The following is a 27,999-nucleotide window of genomic DNA, read 5'->3' as shown; positions in this document are numbered from 1 at the left end:
GATGCCATAAAGTCTATAAATCAGGAAGGCTTTTTGCCATCAGTAGATCTGGAACATGGGTATTTCCACCTATCCATACATTGACATCACAGAAAATACCTGTGCTATATGGTAGACGTCCATCTCTACTATGTCACAGGATTGGCCTTCAGCCTTCAATCGGGAACCAGAGTGTTCACATAATAGGTGGCTTTAGTGGCTGTTCATGTCTGTTGTCAAAGTGAGAGGGTCTTCCCGTACCACAACGATTTGCTCATCAACTCTCCATATCAAACATACAAAGCAATGTACAGGTCACTAATTCTACTGAAACATTTGGACCCAACGCTCAATGGAAAAAAGTTTTTTCTTTTGCCGACATAGCAAATCTCAGTGTCTATAGAGTTCCCATTCTTTTCACAGTGAGTTGCTGTACTAAAATAGACTGTTAACATTGACCTCAAGGGTTCCTAGCCTAAAATCCGGGAATAATTCAGTCATTTGAGTCTGTGAAAGATAATAATGTAGAGGTACAAGTAAGTAACGTTTTGTTCCTCTTCCCATCACAAACATGAGGCCTAGTTTCTGAAAAATGAGTATGTGCATATATCTAGTTAGCTCTGATGCTGTCATTGCCATTATGCTTTACCAGCAACAGGGGGATGGAATTTTACAAAATGTCTACTTGTCCATGGGACAGGCTGCACCATAAATCTATTTGCACCATAAATCTATTTGTCCTGTAAAAATTCCACTTGTCCCTTTGGTGCCAGTTATTGCGGTGACACATTATGGGAGCATTTTCACTATATAAAAGCTCTGATATTAGCCTCTCTGATTATGCCAGGGCTCATACAGTAGTACGGTTGAATACCAGCAATTTCCTTTTGCCACCGATCACATACTGGGGCTGGAAGTAGCTGTGAGCAATAGTTCCAAGGATGGAATGTCCGTTTGAATCTGTGCAAACCTACTAACTTGCATGTTTTAGGGATTTCAACCAGCTCTTCTTTGATCTTTTTCCCATACTGAGAAAAGTTGCAAGTATACTCCTGACAAGGGCAGAAGTAACACTTCTCCCAGAGGTTGGGGAAAAAAGTGGTTGGAGTAAAGTGAACTTGTAGATGCTCAACAAATATTCCCCTGAGCAAATCTACGCATACATGTTTGCTCGTGCTAAAATGCAGTTCACAAATATCTTCTAGGAGTATGGTTTCCTGGCCTACTTCTGTAAATTCTTGTGAATGCACTAGTCATGAATCTGCAATGACATATACCATAAGTGCACTTTTGTGACTTTCTTTAAGAATTGGGCCCTCAATTGAGTGACATTAACCAAAACCTTATGATTTTATTAAGATTCTCTCTACCTCTGGCTTCACTGTGAGTGAATACTTTCTGTTCCTTCACAATGAGCATATCTGCACACAAAATAGTTGTGTTTAGTGCCAGAGACTACTGAACGATGTTTGCTTTGTGGGACCAAAAAAATAATTTTTCTTTTTGCCAATGTTTGTTATAGAGGTGCGGGCCAGGCAGCTCCCACTACAATAAAGTTGTACAAAAACCATGCCAAAACAAGATACGTATTGACAAAACCAAAAGGCTGACCACCAATGTTGGACCTGTTGGCTTTGCCAATGCTTGTTTGTTTTCATGTTTGCCATAATCTTGTTAAATATAATTACACTGATTTTTCCATTATGATTTTAGCATGCATCAACACATTTTACTAAATGATGCTTCAAAGCAATGGCACCTAAAATTTCCCAGCAGATTAGCAAAACTTTTTTTTTCCTAGCTGCATTTTTTGTGAACGTTTTATTTTGGAAGCAAAGAATAGAACTTGCTTGCAAGCTTCTTTATTTGCATCTGATCAGGTCATTCTGGGAGCATTATAAGTAGCTTCATATTGTTAAACTTTGCAGACATGTGTACACATTTTTATGATAGAACCACTCTCAGTAGTGCAGTCCGAGCTTACAACATTTCTTTAGAGTTCTCAACCTAATAGTAAAGATTAATGAATCATAAATACAAGCTTGAACAGCATTAACACATGGACACAAATATTACCTTAACTGCAGACAGTGCTCTTCCCTGATCCATAATATGGTATTGTGAACTGGCAGCCCAAAGCGTTTGTGCTGCTCGGGGTTGGGCCTACTATGGGTCCTAAGGACAAAATAAACATGAAAGTTGTCCTTGACCCCAAACAATATGTCCTGGGCAGTGGGGCTAAGGGAATTCCACATCCCTGCAAGTAAGGACTGCAAGAAAGCAGGATAAAAGAATGGGTTTCTGATTCCGTTTATTGCAGTGCAGACAGCTGAATCCAATATTGGCATCTTTTAAATGATTTTTTTAAAGACAAATTGTATTGCATTTTAAAAAAAAGTTGGAACCCATACAGGACAAATACACTAAATTATAATCTTGTATGGTAGTAATTGACCATCTTTATGGATAACAGACAGATTAAGTGATTACCATCTATAATCATCCCAGAGAATATAAGAAACAGCAGATGAATCATTTGTTACAGTTGGCAATCAAAAAGGATGAACATTTTAACAATAATGCAATACAGAAATCAAAGAAAGATAACTCATAATAGCAACAAAAAATGACTGTAAAGCTCATCCACCACCCTGCCCACCCACCTGGTATTGCAGAACACACCATAAATGTCACTCAGTGAGTATGTATGTATATATATATATATATATATGTGTGTGTGTGTGTGATGGTAGCTGTGTTAGGGTATTGCGTCTTCAAATGACATAATCCTTCATGTCCTATTTGACTGACTCGTGAGATCATAGTGGCTTTTTGTAAACACATCTTTGCCATAGCTTCATAGGCTAAGAGAGTTGTACATGCTCTCTAAACTTTAAGACAGTTTGATGGCTTGCTTAATTATATAATTTCATCATCCATCAGAAACCTGGCTCCACTTGGGGATCCAAGTGTTGCCTTAGACTTTAAAGCTTATTCATAACAGAGGTTATGAAGTTCTATGATTGCAGTTTGCTCTGGCAGAAGATTTCTTATTTGTAAGACTATCTTCTAGGGAGGTGTTTATACTTTTCCATTAAGACAAGGTGGTGTTCTGGGTGCTTCGTTTATTCACAACTAAAGTATTAAACAAATTCAGTCTCAGCCCAGAAAATCTTTTTCTAGCATTTTATCCAAGACAAACTTCTTCCTCTGCTTAGGACACCATACTATGGAGTTTAACATATTCTTAAGAATGAGCAGATTCTGCTAGACTTGTAAGGCAGCATCTAGGGATGATTAACATGCATCATTTTGATAGAGACTTCTAGCTGCAGTTTCCTCACCTTTTGAATATTCCCCAGGCATCCGACTGGAGTTGGAAACTTTAAGCATTACCTCTGCATGCCGGAATGCGGCGACTTGCAGGTCTCCACTGGTGCCATTCTGCTCTGTAAATGAGGGGTAGGGCCCGTATAGATATCACTTCTGCGTAATGATGTCCGTTCTTTTTTCCGTTCCACCTGACATTGATTTTTTTTTTTTCAATGTGTAGGGAATGATGCTTCTTAAAACTGTAGCCTTCAAGCTCTTTTGGGACTTTTTAAAAAAGATATCTGACACGGACCCTCCACTAGGTATGCTTGTTGTGGCTGGGGTTGAGTCAAGACTCAGAGGGCTGCTCGTTGATGAACCTGACAGTCTTCTGTGAATGCAAGGCAAAACTCTACATCGCCCTCTGTATGAATACTGCGTGTCAGGGCTGTTCCACGTCCCAGTCCACATCCAAGATTGGTGCCTGATCTTGTTCCTGCTGGCGCCACTCAAGAGGCCGGTCTTCGTCGCACTCCAAACCTTCAGGTAAATCTAAAGAGGCACAAGGAGTTGAAGCGGGTTCCTGCTCCCTTATGCTACTCATTTGCCTGAGCAAGTGTGGGGGGTGATGTCAATCTTCACGGTTTCGGTCCCAAAGTCTGCCGACTTCAGAGCCATTCCCGCAAGTTGTTCCTGCACAACCTGAGTTTCTAGGGCAGAATGCCACTCCACGTCAGATTGAAGAGTTCTCTGCGACCGTGCTGCAGCTCTTTGGATCCTTTCCATTTCCTTCTGGTGTGCCTTTTGGCCCTTAGGAGCCCCAATGCCCTCCTTCTGTAATACTGCTGTTGGATTTACCTTTGGTGCCAGTTGGATCCTCCAGGTCAGTTTTGCATCCTTTTCCAAGCCCAGTGTCTGGCTAAGGTTCCTCTACACCCATGCCTACTCCATTGATCCCGGAGTAAGAGGAACCAATTGTCCTTTCAGAAGTATAGTTGGCACTGGTCCGACTTGGACTGACATTGTGCCTGAATCCGACAGAGGCACCACTTCCTCTGTTGGACTTTCCTATTCCCCAAAGGATGCAGTCCACCTTGCCCTCCCTTTTTGGCACAGATTGTGATGACTGTGACCAGGATGATGAGTTGTCTCAGCCCTATAATGATGGCAGTTGGTATGACCACTTGCAGGAGGTTAGTGGCATTGATAACTTTCTTGTCAATTTCTCCTCTTCATCTGAGCTGTTTGGATTTGTGAGTTGGGAAAATTAAGGCTATAATCTTTATCCTAAAGCTTTTGTCCTGTATTTCAATGAGGTCGACACTGAGGCTGCTGGGACGGATGAACTCCTGCATTCTACTGGTCGAGCATTTAGGTGCTTATGTGGGCTCTGTAGTGGAATCTGAAGTCTCATTGGGACCAACATCAAGAGGACCTCTCTGACCATGTTAATATGTCAGAGGAGACTGAAAGATCTGCAGTGGTAGCTTCTGGACTGCGATTGGGTCTGTGGCATACCCTTCTCCCTTCCCTTCCCTACCCAGAGCTGACCGTGGTGACTGAGGCATTGCTTCTCGGATTGGGCAGCCATCTGGGAGCAGTGGAGATCAGAGGCCTCTACCAGAAGGTGTTGTGCCTCTTGAAATGGCTGGATGTCCAAGGAATTTTCCTGGTGGTGAACTACTAGGGAAGATCATTAAATGCCAGGGCAAACAAGCGGCGAGGGTCATGTAAATCTGGAGGTGGTGCATGGTTTCTTCCGTGGATGGGGAGAACCTTGACTCCATGTGTTTGTCATCACTGAGAATGTGCAATGTCAGGACTTCTACGCGTTGGAGTTTCCAAGCTGTCTCTTGCACGAAGAAACTTTCTGCCTCATGTGGAACTCTAGACTCCTGTTTGCCTTTCTGCCAATGCCTCACCTGCCACGAGTTCCCAAGAAAATCATGACATGTCATGCCAGTGGCTAGTGATTGGGTACAGAGTATGGTATCCAGAACTCCTGGGTGTGAGCATGTGTCCTCCGATTGTGCTCAAACTGCTCAGGGTTCTGCACCTGGGGTTTTGCAATCTCCATCTTAATGTGTGGAGATTAATCGTTGACAGCTGAACACCATTGACCTTCCGCCGGTTATTCTCCTGCCTGCCAGGCAACCCTCAACGAAAACTGAATACACCTGTTGTTGAAATAGATTTGTGGGATGATGTGCACACGCTAGACTGAGCCCCTTCAGTCCAAATTATCTGATGTTCTACTGTTTGTTCTCTTTCTTGCCCAGCAAGGTCTTGCTTTGGGCACAGTTGAAGGTTATCTTTCAGCCTTTTCAGCCTTCTTACAGTTTCCAGATTAGCCCTGAATCACAATTGTTCATTTTTTTGAAAGGGCTTCAACATTTATTTCCCCTTTTGCGATGCCCCAGTTGGATCTTAGCCTAGTCTTGACTTATCTGATGTCCGCTCCATTCAAGCCGCTTCACAAGTACCACTTTCGTCTCCTTAGCGTCAAGACTGTGTTCCTCATTTGCCATTACCTCAGCATGGCGAGTGAGTGACCTTCAGGCCCTTTGTGTTAATCCCCTTTACTTTACCTTCTTCCCAGACAAACCAGTTCTACGAACTCTGTCATCCATCCTACCAAAAGTTGACAGTTCCACATCATTGAAACCATCACCCAGCCATCTTTTTTTGTTCTGCGTTACCCCTCTAAAGAGAAGTAGCGACACCATTGTATGGACCCCAAAAGAGTGCTGAGCTTCTGCATCGATCTTGCCAACGACCAGCAGGTTAATGAACAGTTTTGTGGGGTTCTGAAACGAGAAAAGATGAGGCAGTGGACAAGAGAACCCTCTCTGGCTTAATGGTTCTCTGTATAAAGATCTGATGTGCTTTGGCTAAAAAGCAGCCTCAAGAACGACATGTTTTTTTTCAACCAGTGTCAAAGCTGCTACCACTGTTAGCATATGGGAGTCCCTGTCCTAGACATCTGCATGGCACCTTCTTGGGCATCCCTTCATAAGTTCATGAAGCACTATTGTCTGGAGAGTCTGTTTTGGCGAGTGGAGCATGTTGCCCACTCGTCCTTCAGGTGTTTCTGGTGCGAGCTCCCTTGACAGACCCACCTCCAAATAGGTGCTGCTTTAGTATATAATCAAGAGGTGATGAATCTGCAGCTAGAGGTCGCCATCAGAAAAAAATTGTTTCCTTCTGCAATAATCCTTCTGGTAGAGACTGTCTAGCTGCAGGATCCTCACCGACCCTGCCTTCCTCATCATTCTGTGTTTAGACTCCATCTATTAATATGATTCCAAGTCTAGGAATCTGCACACTATCAATTTGCCTTTGGTGATCTGTGTCTTGGGGTGCAGGCCATCTTAAAAGCAACTGACAGCAGTGCCCTGGAGTGGCTCCTATATAGCCCCCACACATGTATTAACAGAGCTGAACGGTGTCAGTGTGAAGCGCAAGGCACTCTTGGCATGCAGAGGTACTACAGAAATGTTTCTGGATCCAGACTGACGCCTACCTGGAATAGTCAAAAGGTGAGTAATCTGTGGATAGGTAGTCTCACAGAAAGAGCAATACTGAGGGTTAGTAACTTGTTCTATGGCATGGAAGATGCTCAGTTAACTTGACTTCAAGTCTGCCATTTTTTTGGCAACTAAGTCCAGTTCAAAAAAGGTTGGGAAGGAGGAGATTGAAGAACAATCGTGTAAGGCAGAGATTCCCTCCTAGCTATTCTGGTGCCCACTGTCCTCACTATGTGTTCTCATACATAACACATATTGCTTCATCCAGAAGAAAATGTGTAGGATTGTTGCTTCACTGATCTAGAGGTGCAAATTGGAAGCTAGCAATGGACTCTGTCAATGTTCAAATGATGGCATTCTTTTGGCAACATTTGTGGTTTTAGCAAGTCAAGTCTGAACCATTACTGATGAGAGGGAGCAATGAAAGAACATGAAAGCAGCCTGACAATTTTTTTCCTACTTTTAAGGTCTAGTTCTTGGGTTCTTGATTTGGACTACCTGATGTTTGCAGCTTTGGACTGGAAAAATCTGTGCAAATTAGAGATGCTGTCCTGGGACCGTAACTGTAGCTTCCCAGTGGGCCTTAGCCTTATTCTCCACTGATTTTTTTTTTTTTCTTCTTTTTTCTAATACCTATGAGCCTTGCCATATTGGCAGTTCCTCTTTGTCTGCCTGTCCTGCTGCCTTCGTATTTCTGGACTCCGGCATGGTCTCTTAAAGGTCTTACCCAGAAGGAAGATTTGGAATTTAACAGCCAGTCCGTATATAAAAAGCAGGATTTTATTTCCAAGGTAGTCTCATGTTCATACACTATCCATGCACCAATGAAGTAGATCTGATCACTTTTTTTTTTTTTTAGCAATCTATAGTGGCACCTTGTGTAATAAAAGAAGATGGATTGCCGGAATTGTTATGGATTATATGAAAGTATTAATAGGCGGTCTTATTTCAGATTTTTTTTTTTAAAGATTAATGTACAGATCGTAAAGAAAATGAGAATTTTGTACTACTGGGCCGACTCACCCCTGTATTCCCTAAGTTGAGGTTTGTTTTACATTCTTGTTGTTGAAATTTGTTGTTATTGGATTGCTGTTAAGGCTAAAGCACATTCTCACAGTGGGTGAGGTGCTCTCTGATTTTGTTAGACAATTTTGTTTTGTGTGCTTCTCCCTGATGGTAAAGAACTGTTCATCAGCGTATCGAGATTTTACATGTGATGGTTCAATGATGCACAACAATGATTCTCGACTACTGACTTTCATAAATTTGCTTGCTTGAATTTTCCCCGGTGTCATGGGTGAGAGTCCCACCGTAATTATAATAAGTAGTGAAAAGCAAAACATTTAAGCTTAAGCTAGTGACCTTGGTTACCAGTTCATAATGTTTCCATACTCTACAAGCAGAAAAGCAGCCCCTGAATCACTCTTTCCCTTCAGGCCCACCATACCTCAGATTTCTCACCACATCATGTGAAGGCAGTCACCCTGAGCTCTTACCAGTTTTTTCAGAGTGACAACTAAATTTTCACGTCTTAACTTCTGACTGAACACCAATTATCATCTATTATAAGGTAACATCTTGACTTTCAAATCTTGACTAGAAACCTGTCCAGAGGATCTAAAAAAGTATATAGAGACCTTGCAAATCCTTTGCAAACTCGTGCTATTCTGTGAGGACTGACGTAAGGAGTTGTCTGCATCCTTATCATAATCCTAAGGAATGCAAGTAATTCCACACATTTTCTGCCAAAATAATTGAGGACCCAGGACCAAGGGTTATTCTGTGGCTGCAGAAAAAGACGGCAATGGAAACTCCTGTCTAAGGAGATGAAGACGCAGGAATGTCATCTCGTCTCAAGAGGACTCTCAAAACGGAAAGAGGATAGTATAAAGACTCTAAAGGGAAACCTTCTAAAACGGTTCACAAAGATAAAAACAACCTGAAAGGAGTCCATTTTGATTGGTTGAACAATTACAAGAAAGAGATCCATCACCCTCTGTGTTTGTAAAGAAAACAAAAATCAAATTTCAATCCTCAACTTTACTGGTGAAGGAAACTATTTCCTTAGAGATTAGGAAGTCTTCTACATGTCCACCATCAACAATGCATGCATCGATGAAGAAACCATTGATGACACCTGCAATGGTGTCAATTACTATGTTTCATTGGGTATCATGGCTATGTCAGCAAGACTCATATTGATGACATTTGCATCGACAAGATGGTCTACGACAAGCACATTGAAGAGTACATGCAAACCAGCAGCGCTGACAACCAAACTGGATTCTTAAACAGACCAGTCTAGGAGATTATTAAAAATAATTCCTATCTAGTCACACCAGACATCTCCAAGTGCAATCTCAACTTTACCTCCTGTGTGTTTTGTTAAAGTAGAAGGCTCTGACAAGGATGATTGGCCTTTTGTCATTGCATACAGTATTTATTTGCTGCATGTTAAAAGCCAACCTGTAGATGACACTGGGTATACATAAGGGGATTTTTCCTTCAAAGATAGGCCTGAGCCAAGACCTAGATTCTCTGAAGTTTTCCAAAAGCAAGATGCTTATAAAAACACCCAATGAATATACTTAGCAATAATCTAAGGTAGAGGTTCCAATTATTCTTGTTAAGTCTTCAGCAAATGCCTAATGATTTTTATAAGTGTTTCTCTGAATCAGGTACTCTGCCTCTACAGACACAACTGACACCAGCTTCTTGCCAGCATTTCCTTTCCAGGCTGATCTCATTTGCTGCAGAAGAAACGATCTTCACAGCCTAGGATCGCAACAGCATCCTTAGTGACAATCTGGAAGATGATGATGATAATGAGCCAGAAGAGAGAGAGTGTTCATGATCAGCCATTTGAACCAGAATAGGGGTGTGATTACAGAAAACTGCTCCAACACCACTAGGTGCTAGTTCCCCTCTGGACGATATAGGAGACTTCTTAGTCCTAAAGTAGAGAGCTTCCAAGAGGTTTGATGTACTGGTAAAACAAACTGACTGCTTCCTTTAAGACTTCTAGAAAGTTGGTAGTCTATTCCTATCATAGATTACATATGGGTGGGATGATTGAATGGTACCCACCTTTACAAAAAAAATACAAAGTTCAGCAGTATTCTACAACCTTTTCTTATTGGTCACCCGAAGCCAGTTTCAGTGGTCATGAAAGCAGTGCATAGACACTCTAGAAATATTAATGCTCTAAATCTCTTGGCGATAAAGGTAGGGGTGTAGACTATATTGGAAAAAGGTTTTCGGCTGTGTCTGATAAGATCATTTGAGCTTCCAATGCTTGGGCTATGTTGGGTAGCTAGAATAGTCAAATGCGGTCCGATCCTGAGTCATTCATAGACTCATTGCCAGAAGACAAAAAGAAAGCGCCAAAAACTATCCTGCTAGAGTGAAAATGCTTCTTCAGAAGCTATAGATACTGCCACGGACATAGTCTCAGGATTTAGGCAGTTCTCAGTAGCAGCTGTCTTAAGACACCTCTAGGCTGGCTACAGGTAACTTCTTTTAGACCGTTGATTTAGTCTAAAATATTCCCGTCGCTTTGGGATAAAAAAAAAATATATATATATATTTTTTTTAATTTTTTTTTTACAGCAGCTGGAGTTCAATTTTTTCGTATTATTGGATGGTGGATCTAATCCAGCATGGATGGACACACCCTAGAATTTGTTCAGAAACCTCCTTGAAATCCACTTTACAGGAGGTCGTGCCAACATCTGTCTGTTTCAAGAAGGAAATTCAATCACCTATGTAAGGAAGCCATAGAAGAGGTTCCCTATACTCAGAGAAACCGGTTTCTAGCAATTTGTTTTTCCTTTTAGAAACAGACAGCTCAACAAATATATGAAAAAAACAATTGTTCAGGATGGTCATGTTGCATGACACATGTCAACTAAGTGCAGGGGATTTCATGACCTCGCAAGACCTTCTGAATGCATATTTCCTTATCCTTAGAAGATATCAAATGCTCGATGTGGCTGGATGCCGTTATCAATTCAAAGTACTTTTCCCTTTGGTCTAAAGTCTGCTCCACGAATATTCAACAAATTAATGGCACCAGTGATATCTTATTAAAGAAGAAACCGTCACCAGGTCTTACCTGGATGACTGTCTCATAAAATAACCCTCGTTCTGGCCTGCTGAGCAATCAATGAAGGTCGGTCTTCAAGTTTTCGGAGATTTAGGATTACAACTCAACAGAGAGATCTTGGCTACATTCATCAAGAAAGATAATATTTATGATAGTCTTCTAACTGCATATTTTTCACCTTCTGAATATTCCCCAGGCCTCGGATTGGATCTGGAAACTTTTTCAATAGAACCTCTGTGCACTGGTAAGTGGTGCCAGGTGGCTCCACACAGCTCTGCTCTGACCCCAACCTGCTAAAAAAAACGACATGCGGGTCCCATATAGGTATCACTACTGCATGCAGGAGTTAGTTCCTTTCTTTCTGCACCACCAGACGCAGATCTGGTGCTACTCTTGTCTACTTGAGACAATTTACCCTTAAATATTTTCTGTGTGCAAGGGAAATGTTGTTCCCAAAGTGACGTGTTAAGCCGTCTAAGGACTACCGCAAACAAAAATCTCATCATGTTTCCCTGCAGTCTTGCCATGACTAAAGACCTGCAGTGACTGCGTCGTTGAATCCAAAGGCTGTTCGAGAATGCAAGGTGAAACTGTTGCCAAGTACCGAAAGACTGCGACAAGACCAGTTCAAATACAGTGGTCAGTCCTGGTCTTGTTTTTGGTCCTGAAATAACGGTAGTAATTCCCGAAGTTGGCTGTTGCTGCCCTCCAAGTCTGCAGGTCAGTTGAAGAATTTTTTTTTTAAACATTCAAGGAGGACTCTGCCCCTTCCCACCACTTATGTTCTTCTGCGAAGGCACAAGGGCATCCCCATGCTTCTTAACCTTCCTCTCTCCTCGTTGACTAAACACAAACGAAGACACAGTTCTGTTGGCAGTACAACATGGGTTTAATCACAAACGGCCTGGAAGTCAGTCAACTCCTCAGAGCTGAAAGCTGAACTCATCCTGCTACTCAAAGGCAGTCCCTTTTTATGCACAAAAACCACAATGACTCATGCAAGTTAACTTATAAAAACAAGTAATAAGTCACAGGATGTGATCTTGTCTGTACAAGTTGCTGATATATTTCCACGTACCCCATGCCACCTGCATTCTTAAACTGATGCCTCTCCCCTATTGGTTCCCCTTATCCTGCAACCCAGAAAAAGCTTTGAAGCTCATCGCCCTTCAACCTCTCCTCCCCAGGTGTTTCCGGTTCCTCTGTTCTCAGAGTTTTGCACTACTGATTCAAACTGCCTTTTGACTATGTATTTTCTGAGAAACAAGTCTCTGCCAAGAGTGGGAGTGGAGTCCTTTCGAACCCATTCATAAGGCCGAATTGAAACATCTTTCTTGGAAAAAATAATTAATTGCTGGCCCTCACTTCTGTCAGGAGGATTCGGGTGTTAACGGTGTATAAGAATATTAAACAGCCTTAAATGCAGTTTAGAGATGACAGCCATTTTGAACACAAATCCTTACTTTATCTCGGTCTCATTTGTCTTTCATCTGAACAGATTTAGAAAACCTTCTTCTGATATCCAACACGGCGGACTGAGCTCTTCATACCTCATATTTTAAAAGATGCTTAACATTGTACATTCTACATTGAAAGAACTAAATTATTTTGAAAATTTTACTAACTCCTCAATATTTTCCCCTCCAAATGAAGGACCCTCTGTATCGGGAAGCAATATAGCCCTTTCGGTCTCGGCGGCTATGGGTTTCAGCTACAGGAAAACTGGAAGGCATTTGCAAAGGTTTGTGCACATTCCATAAGGAGTGTGGCAACTAGTAATGCCTTGTTTGCAGGAGTTTCATAACCTGATACGTGCAAAGCGGCTACATGCAAAAACAGATATACGTTCACTAGGCACTACTATGTAGATGCAACAACAAGAGACAATGATATAGTGGGTCAAGTTGTTCTTGGCCATCTTTTTCAGTGCGGAGAGCTATCCTTAATATAACTAAAGCTTATTTTGTTTGTTATATTTTTCCCCACACCACAGTGTAGCATATTCTAATTAGTTTTGTATTGCTTGCTGTACAGATTCAACCATGTGAATCTATGAAAGGTTCAAAACAGGAGAAAGAATACGTTACTTATCAGTACACTGAGGTTGTTCAGTATTGATCTCTCTGATTCACATTTGACCCTACCTCCTCCCCATTGAAGGAGCTCACCACAGTGGATACTTACTACTTTTTACCTTTACACTACTGGTGAGATATCTGAGGTATGGTGGTGGTTGTGGGGAAGAGTGAGTCAGGAGCTGCTTTTTTGGCTGAAGTTTGGTTCTTATTAAAACAATATGAATTGGTTACCAGTGTCCCTTGTTCAAGCTTTACTGTTCAGTGTGTAGTTTCTCACCACTTATTACTGTTGAACTCCCACCTCACCAACTAGGAAGATTCAAGCATATGAATCTGATGGATAATACTGGAGAGCCACAGTGTATAGGTTAGTAAATTGCTGTTTACTGAAATGTATGTCTTCTTATAAGTGAGCTCTCTGTGTGCATTAAGTTTGTAACCCAACTATGTTGGACAACATTCTTCTTCACTGTTGAGTCCCAAGACAAATGGGGCTCTTCAAGATTTTCGGTGCTCGGAAGCAACCAAAGGCGTGCAGCGCCCGATAAAGCTTACTAATACATTCTTCACTCTTCATAAAAATTCCTTTTCCCTGGAAGATAAGGAACCATTTATCTTACATGAACATTTTTAACAGTCTTCCTGCTGTGTACCAAGGTTGGGGAGAAGACTTAACAGAACCTAGAGAGGTTATGCAGAGTTTATTTTGGTAGCTGGATCCTGAGATTTTTATCCGTGCCACAGCATGTGCTTTGGGGGTGTGGCATGCAGCAGGGGAGCAAGTGAGACTATACCACTAACTTGTTTTATACCTGTACTAATATTGCCTTAGATTCCTGTCTGTGCTGAGCTTTCCTCTTCAGACTATTTCCCATACTAGCATTTCAGTTTCTCCTAAATTGGAAGACCCTTCTCTTTTACAAAGGTGCTACATTTCTAAGGCCTTTTACTTTTATGTTTTTCAGTAAGCAGGTCATACCCATTGGGGATGGAGACATTGGGACCATGTGCCTGCAACTGTCCGTGAAACCTGGAGAATATTCCTACTTCAGTCCTCGGACAATGTCCATGTGGGCTGGCCCAGAGCACTGGCGGTTCCGACCCCGGCTGAAGGGTATGCATATTTCACTTTATATATACATCGGGAGAGCTACCTGCTATTGAAATGTGGATGGAAGGCAAAGTTGCATTCTATTGAGAAGCTCCGTTTTGAAGCGGCCTTCTCCTTTCCAATCTGAAATTATAGCATGTTCATGGTCAAAACAAAATAGCTACAATTAACTGCAGTGATTTGTTACAGTACGGCACTGTCTGATGGGGATACACAAGCTTTGCTTGTCTTTAGTAGGCAATAAGGTAACTAGCAAGATATAGATAACTAGGAACCCCAGACAAAACTGATATAATACTAATTGTTTCTGAAATTAATAATTTTTCTGAAATTCTGTGGTATTTGAGAGACTTATTTTAGTTTTCAAAAAGTCCATCCTCTACAACAGAATCATTTGCGTGAAGGGTAATTGGTTTCTGTTTTATAGAAAACCTATTTAAAATATGAAAACGGTGACAGGGTCAACACAGAAGCCTTCTTAGCTGGAAATCACTTAAAGATTATATTAAGAATAAAAGATGCAAAACTTAACTTTTCTTAAGCCTAAGGTTTTTTTTGTATATGCATGCTGTATGTGTTTTATGTATTCAAAGTACCCAACCCCCTTTCCTCTGTATCTGGTCGTAAAGTGGGGTGCTGCAGATTTAAAGTTAAGGACCAGAGTAGCAAGACTCCACCCTTGGTTCTGAGGCAACTTCACCTTGCCCACTTTACTACAACTTTGGAAAGATGTGCCAACAATGCATGGATAATGGGCAGTGGTAATGAGGACAGGCAGACAGGTTTAGGCTGGTCATGTAGAGACTGAGGTAGTTGTGAGAGTACTCCAAATACTGCTTTTTACAGGCATTCAGGAGCCCTTCATTGTGGGTCTGCAGTGTGCTCTGTCCTCTGCCCACAGGTCTTGGCTAATGCCCTGCTGTTACATATCATCATCTCCATCAATTACAATCCCCAGCAGAAGCAAGTCTCGCTATTTATGGTCACATACGCAAATTCAGTAATTACACATATTCTATTATATAAAAATATTTTACATGCAACAACCTTAGAAACGACAAAATAATATCCCTCCTGGTGAAGGAAGTAATAAATTATAGGAATTTATGTTGTGAAAGTAAGTTGGTCTAAGGGAGAGCACTTGTACAGACAGAATTGGGCTTAAAGAAGCTGCTAACCTTCCATGTTTAGGTCTGGCTGCAGGCAGTACATCCGTCAGCAGTACAGAGAGAGTTGTCTTTGGGTCAGTACTCTTCATGCTTTGGTATTCATGTAGTTTTTGTGGTTTAACGTTGCTTGGATGGGCTTTCCATGCAGGCCATAGCATTTTGTGGAGGTTTGCGTTACCTCAGTTGTATTCCACCTAGGTAATTTTTTTTACGCCACATCAAGTCTTTTTCTTTTTTTTTTTGTTAGACTGCAGATGCAACTTGACAAGTAGCTTGTAATTGAGACCAGGTGTATGTTCTTTGATGTATTTGCTTTGTTGTCACAGCAACGTTTTAATTGCCGATTTATGACTTACGTGCTGTTTGTATGCCTCAGACTGTTATAGAGTGCTATTCTCTAATTGTCTTTGCATATTCATTTGTTTTACATTTCAGGTTATACGAGATTGGATTTAATGCTTTTTTTGTAGGCAAAAGAACAGTACACACATGCAGGGTCTCAAGATACAATGAAAATGCTAGATGTTTAGGATATTCTTAAGGGTATGCTATTTAACTCGAGCACCAAATCTAGCCTTACTTTTTCATAAAAATGTTCTTTCTAAACTCTGCTTATGCATTCTACCTTGGAAAGGAGTAACATTCCCATATTGTATCAATATATTACTTCTGTTCAGGACTTTGTTTCTATGATAGCATGGGGCAAGACACCAAGTCACCCATCTACTCCTAAACACTTTGGTGCCAAAAAGCCAGGTGATAAGCTTTGCCAATGCTTGTTTTTACAGTGGAACCTCCCATGGCCAGTGGCGGCCTTGTCTCTGCTTGGGCCACAGGCTGCCTAGATTTGGTAACACATTTTCCTGACTGTTTTAGTTGGAGAAGTGTTTGAATCATTCCTGTGTGTGGGATTCTGATAGTTATTCTTGTTTTTTTCTGAAGCAAGTGATGTGATTACAACCACTTAAAGACCTCATTTTTTTCTTCATTTTTTGCAGTCGACAACAACGAAAAAAGCAGCCGCTCAAAGAAAGCGAAAGTGGCCTTTGAGTTGAACTTTGAGGATGATGTGAACTTTGAGGCTTTGTTTTGTGAGACACGGGTAAGTTGTTCAGTGGGCTTGTTATTTAAAACCTCCATGATGCTAGAATCTTGTATGGGTTGAAAATGAGCTACATGGTTCTTGACTTTGGAGTGGGCTGTAAAGTGATGGCATTATGCCTTTACATAGCTGTGGGCTAGAAAGTGTGCATATAAGCAAACTAAACATTTGTCTCCTGTTACCGTGTCCATTTTCCCCAGTATCCTCTAGTGGCTTCCTTGTTTTGCAGATTGCAGGTGTAGTGAGATTAGAATTTAACCCCCTGCTCCCCCAGGAAGCATTGTGCTTAAGATGTAAAAAATTAGATTGTAGTGTCCCTCCTTAGAGGATTGTCCAGGCAAAGCTTTCTGTTTCATGGAGTATCCACTTCATTCCTGGAAGCATTGTGCTTAAGACGTAAAAGTGGGATTGTAGTGTCCCTCCCTAGTGGATTGTCAAAGCAAAGCTTTCTGTTTCATGGAGTATCCACTTCATTAAATCAGTGAGATAAAGCAATAAACGTACAGTGTAATAACTTTGCTTCATATAACTTCATGCTTGATTATTTTGGAAGTTTAATTTACAACTTTGTTGATTATAGTTGAAGGGCTTGGTTCAGCATCTCTGAGAAATTGAAAATAAGTTGGTCAGTTCTGGGTTTAAATGGAAGAATAATGAGCTGTTTCTTTCTAGGTATTATTGAGCATTGAAATGCAAGGAAACCGTCTTCTAGCTCAGTCCTTTGTACCATAATTTTATTGTATTGCTTCAACCTTTGACAAATTGTCTAAATTGCACACTTAAAAAATTGAATTGTTTTCAACAGCATCTAAATGTATAGATAAAGCTTCTGTAAGAACTTCATGAAAAGGATTGAAAATAAAAATTATGCATGTATTACATTGGAGTTCCTGGGTTGAACTGCCCGACATGAAAAACGTTTCTAGTTGGATATTCTACAGGAAAAACACTACGGTCCTCTTAGAACTTTAAATAGCAAACATTAGAATATACCTTAAAATGATCACTTGCAAATATTCACTTTTCTGATTGGGATATTAATATTTGAGACCTGTTGAATTTTTCTGAACTGGTACAAACTGGTTTATGCAAAGAGGGCACCAAATGTGTCCTTCAAAGCATACCAGTGGCTTGGGAAGGCTACCCCTCCCAAGCCCTGTAATACTTATTTCCCAGGGAGACTGTGTTACCTCCCTCTCCCACAGGAAATCCTTTGTTCTGCCTTCCGCTGCCTGAGATTGGCCAAGCAGTAGGAGGGCAGAAACCTCTGAGTGGTGGCAGCTGTGTGGGCTGCCTGGAAACCCTCAGAAGACTGGTAGGAGCAGTGATGGGGGTCCTCTAAGGAGTCCCCAGAGTGCATGGAATCATACAACCAACACTGGCAACAGTATTGGGGTTTGATTTCAACATGTTTAATAACAAACATGCCCATGTTCGGAGTTACCAATATGTCTTTGGACACAGGTAGTGGCCTGTGTCCTGTACACTGGTAAAAGGACTTTCCCGCACTTACGAAGTCCAGTGTAATTAAAGCTGGTGTTCGTAGGGCCACCTCTGCACATGCATGGGTGCCCTCACACACAGGTACCAGCACCTTGCCCTCCGGGCTACGAGGGCCTACCATAGGGATGACTTAGAGTGACCTGGTGCAGTGACCTGTAGTGAAAGGGTGCATGCACCTTTTCTTGTAGGTTGCAATGGCAGGACTTCAGACACATTTTACATGGGCTCCCATGGGTGGAAAAATACATGCTGCAGCCCATGGGGAACCCCAGGTGCCCCAATGGCCTGGGTACCTAAGTACCATATACTAGAGACTTATATGGGGGCACCAGTATGCTAATTGTGGGGTGTGCAAAGTCAGAAGCAACCAAATTTAGAGGAAGAGAGCGCAATCACTGGAGTCCTGGTTAGCAGGATCCCAGTAAAAACAGTAAAAGCCTACTGATGGCAGGCAAAAAGTGGGGGGTAACCATGTTAAAAAGAGTGACTTTCCTACTTGACTAATTAGTTTAAACATCACTGGCGAAGCAGCAATAGACTTCTGTGCTTCTGCTATCTATGGTTAGACTAATATTTGTAGTTTCTAGGCTCTAGTGTTTGCAAAGGTAAACATTTAAGATAAATTGGCAATTTGTTAAGTGATCTGTCTCAGCCACTTGTATGTGTAGCTGTTTCACATCAGTTTTGAGGGATTTGGTTCCTTGTATTAATGTTTTTGTTCTCCTGCAGGCAGCTACGACATTATCAAAGTTGACCCTAGAAAGCTGGAGCAAGAAATCCACTACTCTTCCTGCTGACTTCCACTATGATCCAGACAACATTATCCGCCTCAGCCTTAAGCCTGTCAACAGGGTGAGGATCTTAAAAATGGAAATGCACCAAGGGTGATCGTGTCCAACCCTGAGTTGCTACATGAAACAGCACTACACTAATGCATTTATGTACCCGCAATGATCTTGTACCTGAAACAGTATGACTGAGTAACAAGACATTACAAGACCTTGTCTAGACATTGATCAAGGCTGTAGGCTTGACCTGTTATAAAAAGTTTAGATAAATGCAGCAGGCTGGACTTAATTTGTGAAAAAATATTATAAGCCAATGGCTATTCAAGGATGTATTGTCATTACACTGTGTTAAAGCTTGCATACGAGTATAATGTTACATGGAGTCTCACAGATTAGCATAATAGGCAATGATTTTTTGTTGCCCATGTGATAAACCCTGACATATCTGTCACTTTATGAGTACTGAGAGGGGGGCTTTGGCTTCCCCGAATTTTGCCCAACTGTTTTCCTTGAGTACAGATTTTGATTTGGCAGAAGTTGTTTGTGCATAAGCTAACATGTTTGTATAGCTCATTTGTGTTATGGGAAAGGTTATGCGGAATACAGTAGGCATTATACGGCGGCACCTCCTGGCAAAAGCGGTTGCCGAATCGGTCCTGCACATGAACTATGACCAGATTTGTGTGGGAGAGGATTCCCCACGCCCCACACAAGGAATAGTTAAATCAGGGCTCCCTTCTAGACATTGCTTCCTCCGATGCTCTCCTTTCCCTCACCAGGCACACTGGTCTTGGCAGTAAATCAGGCACTGATGTTCCAGGGCGGATGGTTTTGGTTTCTCTGGTGATGTCCCATCACCCAGCCAGGAGACTAATAGGCTGCGACCCCTGGTCCTAATCAGAGGAAGAAGTCTTGCAGCGCTTCCCCTCCTCACACAGCATGTCTAGCTGCTTGACAGATGAGAGATCGGGGTCTCAAACTCCCCTACTTGAGGGGGGGATGGAGGGGGGAGAATTTATAAGAAGAATTTCTTTTAAACTTGAATCTAGCACCAAAAAAATTACAAAGCACCAATCGCTGGTATCTGGGGGCACCAGACCAGGTCAGAATCAAAAGTTAAGGCTGATCACGATGGACTGCAGGTCGGCTACAGAGATCGTGTTCGTCTCCGTCAAATCTTTATTTTTCGACTTTGTCTATTTGTTGGCTGATTTCATTCATTGTCAGTGAGGATGGCATGCAGGATCCAGTGAAGGGTGGTGGCTTGTTACTCGGTGTTGGTCCTGCTCAAATCATAAACAGATGGACTTTTAATTTTTTGTAGAAGTTGAGCTGCTTCCAGGGGGAAAACAGGCTAGGTGAATTTGAGCCGCAATGCACCTTAGGCATTTTGGCTTTGATTGGCCCTGGTCTTCTCTCTGTTCTCCAAGCAAAAATCCTTGAAAATATGTCTAAGTCACAGCTCCTAGAGTTAGGCAGTCCAATCTGTCTAACTTCTGGGGTCCCAGGACCTCACGAACACCCTTAAGTTGCCAGGACCCACACTCCCAGGATCCACCAGCAAATTCCAGAGCAAACCCAGTTGGAACTGGTAACTGGAATTTGCTCTTTAGGCTGCAGGTGTCGTCTTGTAGCGTTTGTGACTCTGTTGCAGTACAGGAGACTAGCCAGCTACATTTTAGGGAACAGTCTTATGTCCTGGACACAAGTGAGAGCAAGTCACGCCCTAGGGGTTCCTCCTCATAGCTCAAACAGCTGTCACAGTTCTCCTTGGTGAAATCCATTGTGTAGCAGGTGCATTGGTGCAACCTCTTTCTGCAGTCAGTATAGTCCTATTTACCACTAGTCCAGCGGTGATCAGTTTTTTTGGGCAGGGTTGCCAACTTTATCCTTTGTGCAAGCTTATATGAGGGAAGGATTCACTAGTTAATAGGGCTCACGCTCCCCTGAACAGTTTCACCAACCTGGTGACTACTTTCAGGTGAGTGTGCCATCCTACTATCCCAGAATGCACTATTCTGCCCACTACCAACATGGCCAGACACCTCTTTCCCCAGGTGGAGCTCCCTAACCCACCAGATGTGGCTACCTGAGGACTATACCACCCATTCAGGTTATCTCCTAATCTAATTAAAGTGCAGCCAGGCTGGCTGACCAGCAAAGACACTGGGCAGGCAGGGTCTCAGTGACATCTGATCTTGCTAAGCAATTTGCCTTTGAAGTGTAAGTATCCCACCAGCGCCCTCCCCAGCCATCCTTCTACAGGAGAGGACAACTCCTTCCAGCAAATAGCTCACTTGTTCTTAGTTTATGAGATTGCTTGAACCCTGATCATAGTCCATGCCTAGGAGCTGTAAGCTGGTTGGCCAGTCAGAAACTGCTACCAGTGGCCTTTCAGGCAGCTTAGAAAAGTAAAGCTTCTAAAGCTGCTTTTCTTAAATAGTTGTGTTAAATCAGAGTTTGGAAGTATGTTGGATTTAATGTAACTATTAATTTGAGACCTTGAAACTCACATATGACTGGTTTCATTGGGAAGTTACTTTATTGGAGTTAATAACTCTCCCAAGGTTATCCAATAGGGGAAATCGATTTTGCAGATTTTCCATTACCAGGGGATGTGAAACGGTTTATACATGGCCTTCTATTTAGAACCATGCACCCTATCCTCTGGGCACTCTGGGCTTTAGGGATGACTTAAAGGTAATTAATAGTGATGTTTTGGCTTGTTAAAAAGGTCAATTTGACAGGTTTATTTTGTCAGTGCTTCATCTGTCATGGTTTAATTTGCCAGTTAAGAGGTGGCACAAATAGTGCTGCAGACCTTTAAAGGCATCTGAACTTACAAGCCCAAGGTACTCTGAGTACCCTATTCTAGAGACTTGCATATAAGTTAACCTTGCCAATGAAACATTAGCCAATTTGTACCAATTGGTACACACATTTAGGGGACAAAGTACATAAACTGGAAGTGAGTGCACCAGTATGCATTCATTCCACTGTCACCTAAAGTCATCAAAAAGAGGGGGAACCTGCAAAAAGCCATCATCCTTCGCTTGCATAAGCCCTTGCGACATTTGACTTCATTCCTGAAGTTGTAGATGTCATATTGGCAACAAGGTGTTCCTCTACAAATTCAGTAGTCAGCCGTTGGAGCAAGTTCAACCCCCGTGCAAGCCAAACTGTTTGAAGTGTTGCTTTTTGTGAAACTTTTCTTTTTTTTCTTTCTGTTTTTCAGTTGCCAAATGCATGTCTTAAAAGGTTTACAGCATGTGTTCCCATCTACACCTCTTATGACCGGTCACAGCAGAACTTGAATTTAGTCCTCATGGTCCTAATATGTACCCCTTTGAGTCACTACTCAGTTGTAAATTGCAGCTTCTCTTGCAGAAGACAATATTTCTTACTGCTGTAACATTTGTTCTGCATATTGGAGGTGTGGGGGGGCTACAGGCCCTGTCTGTCAAACCATTGTACACAATGTTCTTTCTGGACAAGTTGGAATTAAGGACTCTAGCTTCTTTTCTAACACAAGTGGTCACTCCATTTCATGTCGGCAGGCTATTGCCTTTCCAAAATTCTTTGCTTTTCCTGCTTAAAGGAAAGAGGCAGAGACACTTCATTGTTTGGATCCTAAAAGAGCCTTAATTTTCTTCATCGGTTGTACCAAGGAACATAGAGTAGACTGTCAGTTCTTTGTTGGATTTTCTTGGGCAAAGAAAGGCAAGTTGATGTGAAAAAAGACCATCTCTGTGATGATTCTCTGTATCAAAAATACTACGGGTGGGAAATAAGCCTGTAAAGGTTTGCTGGCTCACTCCGCCAGGGCTAAGGTTGCTGCCTACCGCTGCGTTCTCATGTGGAGTGCCTGCTCTGGATATTTGCCAGGCTGCTAATTGAGTGCAGGCCATACGTTCACGGAGCACTGTAGTCTGGACACTAGGTCCGTTGAGAAGGGCATTTTGCTTGCTCGGTCCTACAAAACACTTCGATCTGAGGCAGTTCAGACCCCACCACCTTATAGGAACCGTTTTGATATCTATTCAAAAAGTGAGGAATCTGTGGTTAGAAGTATCCACCAGAAGAACAAGTTAGTTACCTTCCATAATGCTCATTCTGGTGGATACCTGATTTGACCGCAGACTCCTCACACTCTCCTATCTCCCAAATATGTGAACTGGACTCTCCACATCTAAAAAGTTCCCATGTTTAGAGATCTGCACACTAGTCCAGCCAATCTGCTGTTGGGTATTCTGCATCTGAGGGCTTAGGCCTCTTAAAAAAACAAATTACATCAGTGAACATGGGCGGCGCTTATGTGGCTTCACAAGTCTCTTCCACAGCGGAACAACATCCGTGCGGAGCCACATAACGCCACCTCCCAATTTAATTATCCAATCTGACACTTCTGGATGATTCGAAAGGTGAGGACTCTGCAGTTAGAGTATCCACCACAAAGAGTGTTACCAAAGATAAATTACTTGTTCTTTAGTACCTAAACTCACCAGTTATAAGTGTGATATATTTGCCTTGGCAATGCTTGTTAAATACTGTGAAACTCCACATCTCCTGAAATTGTGCTGGAATAATTAAAGTACCTATGTGAAAGAAAGTTGTGTAGCCCCATGCCAGCTTTTTGGCCTCACAGACATCGCACCTTGCTTGACCTTGCAGCCCACTCTTGACCTCTTTACCTCCATGAGTTGCCATCCCCCCCTCAGTCACCCAGGCACACCATGGCACAGTTTATGGTCTATCACATTAGACAATTTGGGCTTACTGTCACCTCTTTGGTGTACCCCATCCCCTCCCAGGGCACATAGTTATGTATGCCACATAAACCCTTAGTTGCAGTACCTGGGCCTTCCTGGATCTTTGTCTTCCTATGGCCATTATTCTTTTGCTTTTACATCCTCAACTGATGTCCTTGCTGGTGGTCTTTCTGGTCACTGTCAGCCCCCTTCCTGAGTCCTTTGCTTGGCAGAATTGTCCCTCTATGATCCCTGTCTCATTCCTGTGCACCTTCACTTTTTTAGTTAGATTTCTTTTTTTAAATTAATTTCCAAGAAAGCAGTCCGGCTTTTTGTTAAATAAACTACTCCAAGACTGGTGAAAGAATACCGATATGGTTTCCATATCATATTCGTGCCCACACAGACTGCATAATCTTTCACTATACCTTTTGTCATAGATATTGATTTGAAATAAAACTAGATAAAATGTCAGGTAGTTTTCTCAGTATGGTGCAGACTGGAGATAAAATTTGCTCTTAGTTTATGGTAAAGTGCCTATGTTTCCTTTTTAAAATCTTTTCTGGAAATATAGTTTTTTTTTTGGTTGTGTTTTAAATTTGAGACTAGAGTTCTAGATTTTATATTCAATGTAATTTGTTAAATTGTACAATAATTTACTTAATAAAAGTTTTACTTGAATAATTGGTATTGACTTTTCAAATACAAAAACTCATAGCAACATGCCATGTCTGGTTTTGGCTTAATGTCTTCTATATGAGGAACCCATATTATTTGGATGAATTGTGATCCGCTCTGCCAGCATGCTTTGATTGTGGATGCTGTACTCATATCTAGATTGTACGTATGTGGACTGAATTGAGGGGAGGAGGGCTAATTTCAGGAATACGTGTGGGGGGTGTTATTCTGGAAGGGGCGTTAAGTTGTGCTTCGTTTTCATCATGCTTGTTTGGGCAGTGGACATTTGTTTAGCATGCCAAGTGACAGAAAGGATGCTTGTTGGGATCGCACTGTGTAGGACAGAGGATGTTCTTGTTTTTTGTTTCACCTGCTTTTTCTTTCCTCTGCCACAGCTGAAAAAAATGACACCAAGTGATAATGCAGAGCAGGATGATGGAATTGAGGACTATGATTACAACAATCCCAATGACACCTCCAATTTCTGTCCTAGCTTGCAGGTGAGATGATTAAGGGGCAATCAGTAAGGCACTGATGAGTTAAGAGCTTGAGTCTAAGACACTCATTGTATGCTGACTTCCTTTCTTTAGGCTGCAGACAGTGATGATGATGATGGCCCAGGCAACTTCATGGGCCCAGATGGGATGTTTGAGTTCACTGCCAACCCTATGGGTGATCTCCTGGACCCTGAACAGGGTGCACATTCTGACAGATTAGTAATAACCACATATGGCGAGGACAACCTTGTGGCTGAGCCGCAAAAGGTAAGCATTTCTAAACAATATGTTCAACTGCAAACAATGCAAGCTCACACAGGTGTGATGAGCCAGTAGTTTGAAAGGGCAACCTCATGATTGGATGGTGACAGGAGCCACAGAGATTGGTATTTGGTATTACTTGGGGACAAGTGCTAATTGTAAGGCAGGCATTGAGAGGAGTTCTAAATACTTGAATTACTTTTATATTTTGCCTGCATCTCTCCTTAAGGTTGTTTGAGAGTGCATGTCTGCCCAAAAATTTTACGAATAGAGGTTTCGGATCTCTAACCATGATGATTATTTGATCAGTTTAAGCGTTTATGCTTCTATTTTTTAGCAGTCAGGAAGGAGAGTGGTTGTGTTCTTTAATAAGAGACAGGTGTGTGCTATGTGTGTGTTTTGCCTCAAACTGGTAGCACTAAAACATGAATGCTGACATTTTTAAGCGATGAAAATACTTTCTAGTAGCTGAACAAATCAGTTGGACATTTCTGTGTGGTCTTCCTCCTGTACTTCTCTCTAGAGATCATGTCACCCTTTAAGTACTTTAAATCTGCTACTCTGAGTGGAGAAAGAATGAATGGTGGAAATACCTTTAGACGTATTACCCAGTGGGACTTTTTCGGGGTCATGCAGTGGAGAAACCGATTCCTCGGCAGAAAAACAGTTACAGAAAGAAGCATGAGTGGGTGACAATTCAAATGAATAGCAATAGAGCTAACAGTGATTTCAGGAGAAAGGGACATAGATACATGTGTGTTGGGCTGGAATAGTAATGAGTGTTGCCGGTCATTAGCAGGGCACAATCTTATGCAGTGTTGGAATGTCACTTTTCAGGTTGTTGTAGCGGTACATTGGTAATACTGCTTCAGACAGAAGCTTGCATGATCTGTGTTCATTGCCCCCTTGCGGACTGTGAATTGCGTCTCTGTGCTATCTGTTCCAGGTGAACAAGATCGAACTGAATTATGCAAAGACTGCCAAGAAAATGGACATGAAGCGTTTGAAACATGTCATGTGGAATCTGTTGACGAGTGCACAGGAGAAGCAACTGGACACTGAGGTGAGTTGTGCCATCCGTGACTTGAAATAAGGGGTCTTTCCAGAAGTAGTGCTCATGGAACCACGACTGAGGAAAAGAATCAAACTGAGCCTGCTTTAGGTAGGCTCAGTTGCTCAGGAAAAGACGAGATACTGGAGGGGTGAAAAACGAGCAACCTTTGGTTTGCATAAGATGAAGCATTTAAAGCCGTGAGGGGGGGGGGGGGTGTTGTTAAGTGATAAAGCCGTGGGCTAGAAGGATTGATGATCTAAGAAGTGGGTGATTCCATGATGTTGCAGAGGTTAGACCACATATTGCATGGAAACAGAAAACCAAATGGCTTGGCCGCCTGTTTTTCCTTAATCTTTGTGTTAACAAAGGTCCTATTAAGGTCAATCAAAAGAAACAAATCACATTATAAAATGGCTGTACATTATTTAAAGAGACACATTTTACAAATTCAGTTAGCATTACATCACATAGGAGAGAGACCAATCACATTCTTCGTATTTTATCTAACGAATTACCTTGAGCTGAAAAGGTGCACCATCACCAGTAAGTAAAAGAAATGCTAAATAATTGAAGCAAAGAATGATTTGGCATATTGTCTTCAAAATAGAATTTTGAAGGTTGACACAGGACCTGAATTAGTCCGGAAGTGATTCTAATGCTCTTTTGGAAGAAGACTTAATGGACATTGAGTTGAAAGTAACAGGTCTTTCAGCACTAGTCACCTTTTTATTGCAGAAGGTTTGAAGCTGCCGACAGGCCATTAGGGCTGGGGCCAATTCAGTTCTTGTCTGGAATCTTCACTGCTGGAGCAGCTCTTCAGTCTTCCTTCTTGAGCTCATCGGGAATCTGAAGAATAAGGTTCAGGGATGAACTTTACACAGGTCAGAGGGCAGTAGCCAATGGCTACTGTTCCTGAGGGTGGCTACACCCTTTCTCTGCCCACTTCCTTTGGGGAGGGTGGCACAGACCAGTCAGCCACATATTAGATAGGTGGGTAAGATACAGGGGGCATCTCTAAGATGCCCTCTGTGTGCATTTTTCATTAAATCCAACACTGGCATTGGTGTGGGTTTATTGACCTGAGAATTTTAATACCAAACTTCCCAGTCTTCAGTGAAGTCCTCATGGTGCGGTGAAGTTAGTAATAACAAACTCCCAGCCCATTAAATCAATGTGGCCACACTGCACTTACAATGTCTAAGAATGGACTTATATTACTCATGCAGCTATGCCCTAATCTGTAGTATAGTGCACCCTGCCTTAAGGCTGTAAAGCTTGCTAAAGGGGTGGCTTACCTGTGTTTGTGGGCAAGGCACCCAGAGAGGGATGCCATGTCCACTTTACCTTGTTCTCCCCACCAGCACACACGCTGCAGAAGTGTGCATGTGTTTGGTGAGGAGTCTCTTAGGGTGGCATAATACATTACGCAGCCCTTTGGGACCCTCCCTGGTGATAAGACCTTTGGTACCGCTGTTACCTTTTACAAGGGATTTAACTGTGGGCCAGAGGGGTGCCGTTTGTGGAAGCAATGGTACAGTTTAGGGAAAGAACACTGGTGCTGGGGCCTGGTTAGCAGGATCCCTGCACACATGCTGCCAAGTTAGCATCAGATGTCAGGCAAAAAGTGTGTGTGTGTGGTTGGGAAGGGGCAGTAACCATGCCAAAAGGGGCACTTTCCTACAACTGGTATGTCCATGCCCAGCATGTAAATCCAGAAAGATTCACCCTGCAAAAGAAAATGGTTACCTACCGTTATGATTAGTTTTGCAGCTTGAAGGGTCTTCTGAATTCACATACTAGCCACTCGCCTCCCCAGGGAATGAGGCGAGACAAAGTGAACAAGAACATAAATAAAGTACAAACCAAGAGGAATCCTACAGAATTTTCAAATGAACACACAATCCCCAGAAAAAAGAATCTGAAGATGGCGACCATGTGCAGAGGCTTCCAAGACTGGCGTCTGACGTCAGGAGGATGCTAGATTAAGCACCAAATAGTGGAACCTGCTGACTCCCAGTAACAAAAAAGACACACCAATAGACTACTACAAGAGGAGAGTTCTGAACCCAACGACTAGATGGCAGAAT

At 42.2% G+C, this 27,999-nt stretch overlaps 1 protein-coding gene across 2 annotated transcripts in view; it reads left to right on the top strand.

The window, feature by feature from the left end:
* NCAPH (non-SMC condensin I complex subunit H) overlaps positions 1-27,999 on the top strand; it is a 209,811-nt gene that overhangs the window by 105,590 nt on the left and 76,222 nt on the right. For both annotated transcript variants that reach the window (XM_069214413.1, XM_069214414.1), the window contains exons 10-15: positions 13,967-14,115; positions 16,280-16,383; positions 18,616-18,738; positions 24,496-24,600; positions 24,691-24,864; positions 25,805-25,921. In XM_069214413.1, coding sequence (XP_069070514.1) covers positions 13,967-14,115; positions 16,280-16,383; positions 18,616-18,738; positions 24,496-24,600; positions 24,691-24,864; positions 25,805-25,921 — 772 coding nt within the window. The remainder of the gene's footprint in view (positions 1-13,966; positions 14,116-16,279; positions 16,384-18,615; positions 18,739-24,495; positions 24,601-24,690; positions 24,865-25,804; positions 25,922-27,999) is intronic.

This window comes from Pleurodeles waltl, chromosome 11 (assembly GCF_031143425.1).
Source record: "Pleurodeles waltl isolate 20211129_DDA chromosome 11, aPleWal1.hap1.20221129, whole genome shotgun sequence".
Classification (NCBI taxonomy): Eukaryota; Metazoa; Chordata; class Amphibia; order Caudata; family Salamandridae; genus Pleurodeles; species Pleurodeles waltl.
This window is presented reverse-complemented; position numbering and strand designations above follow the sequence as displayed.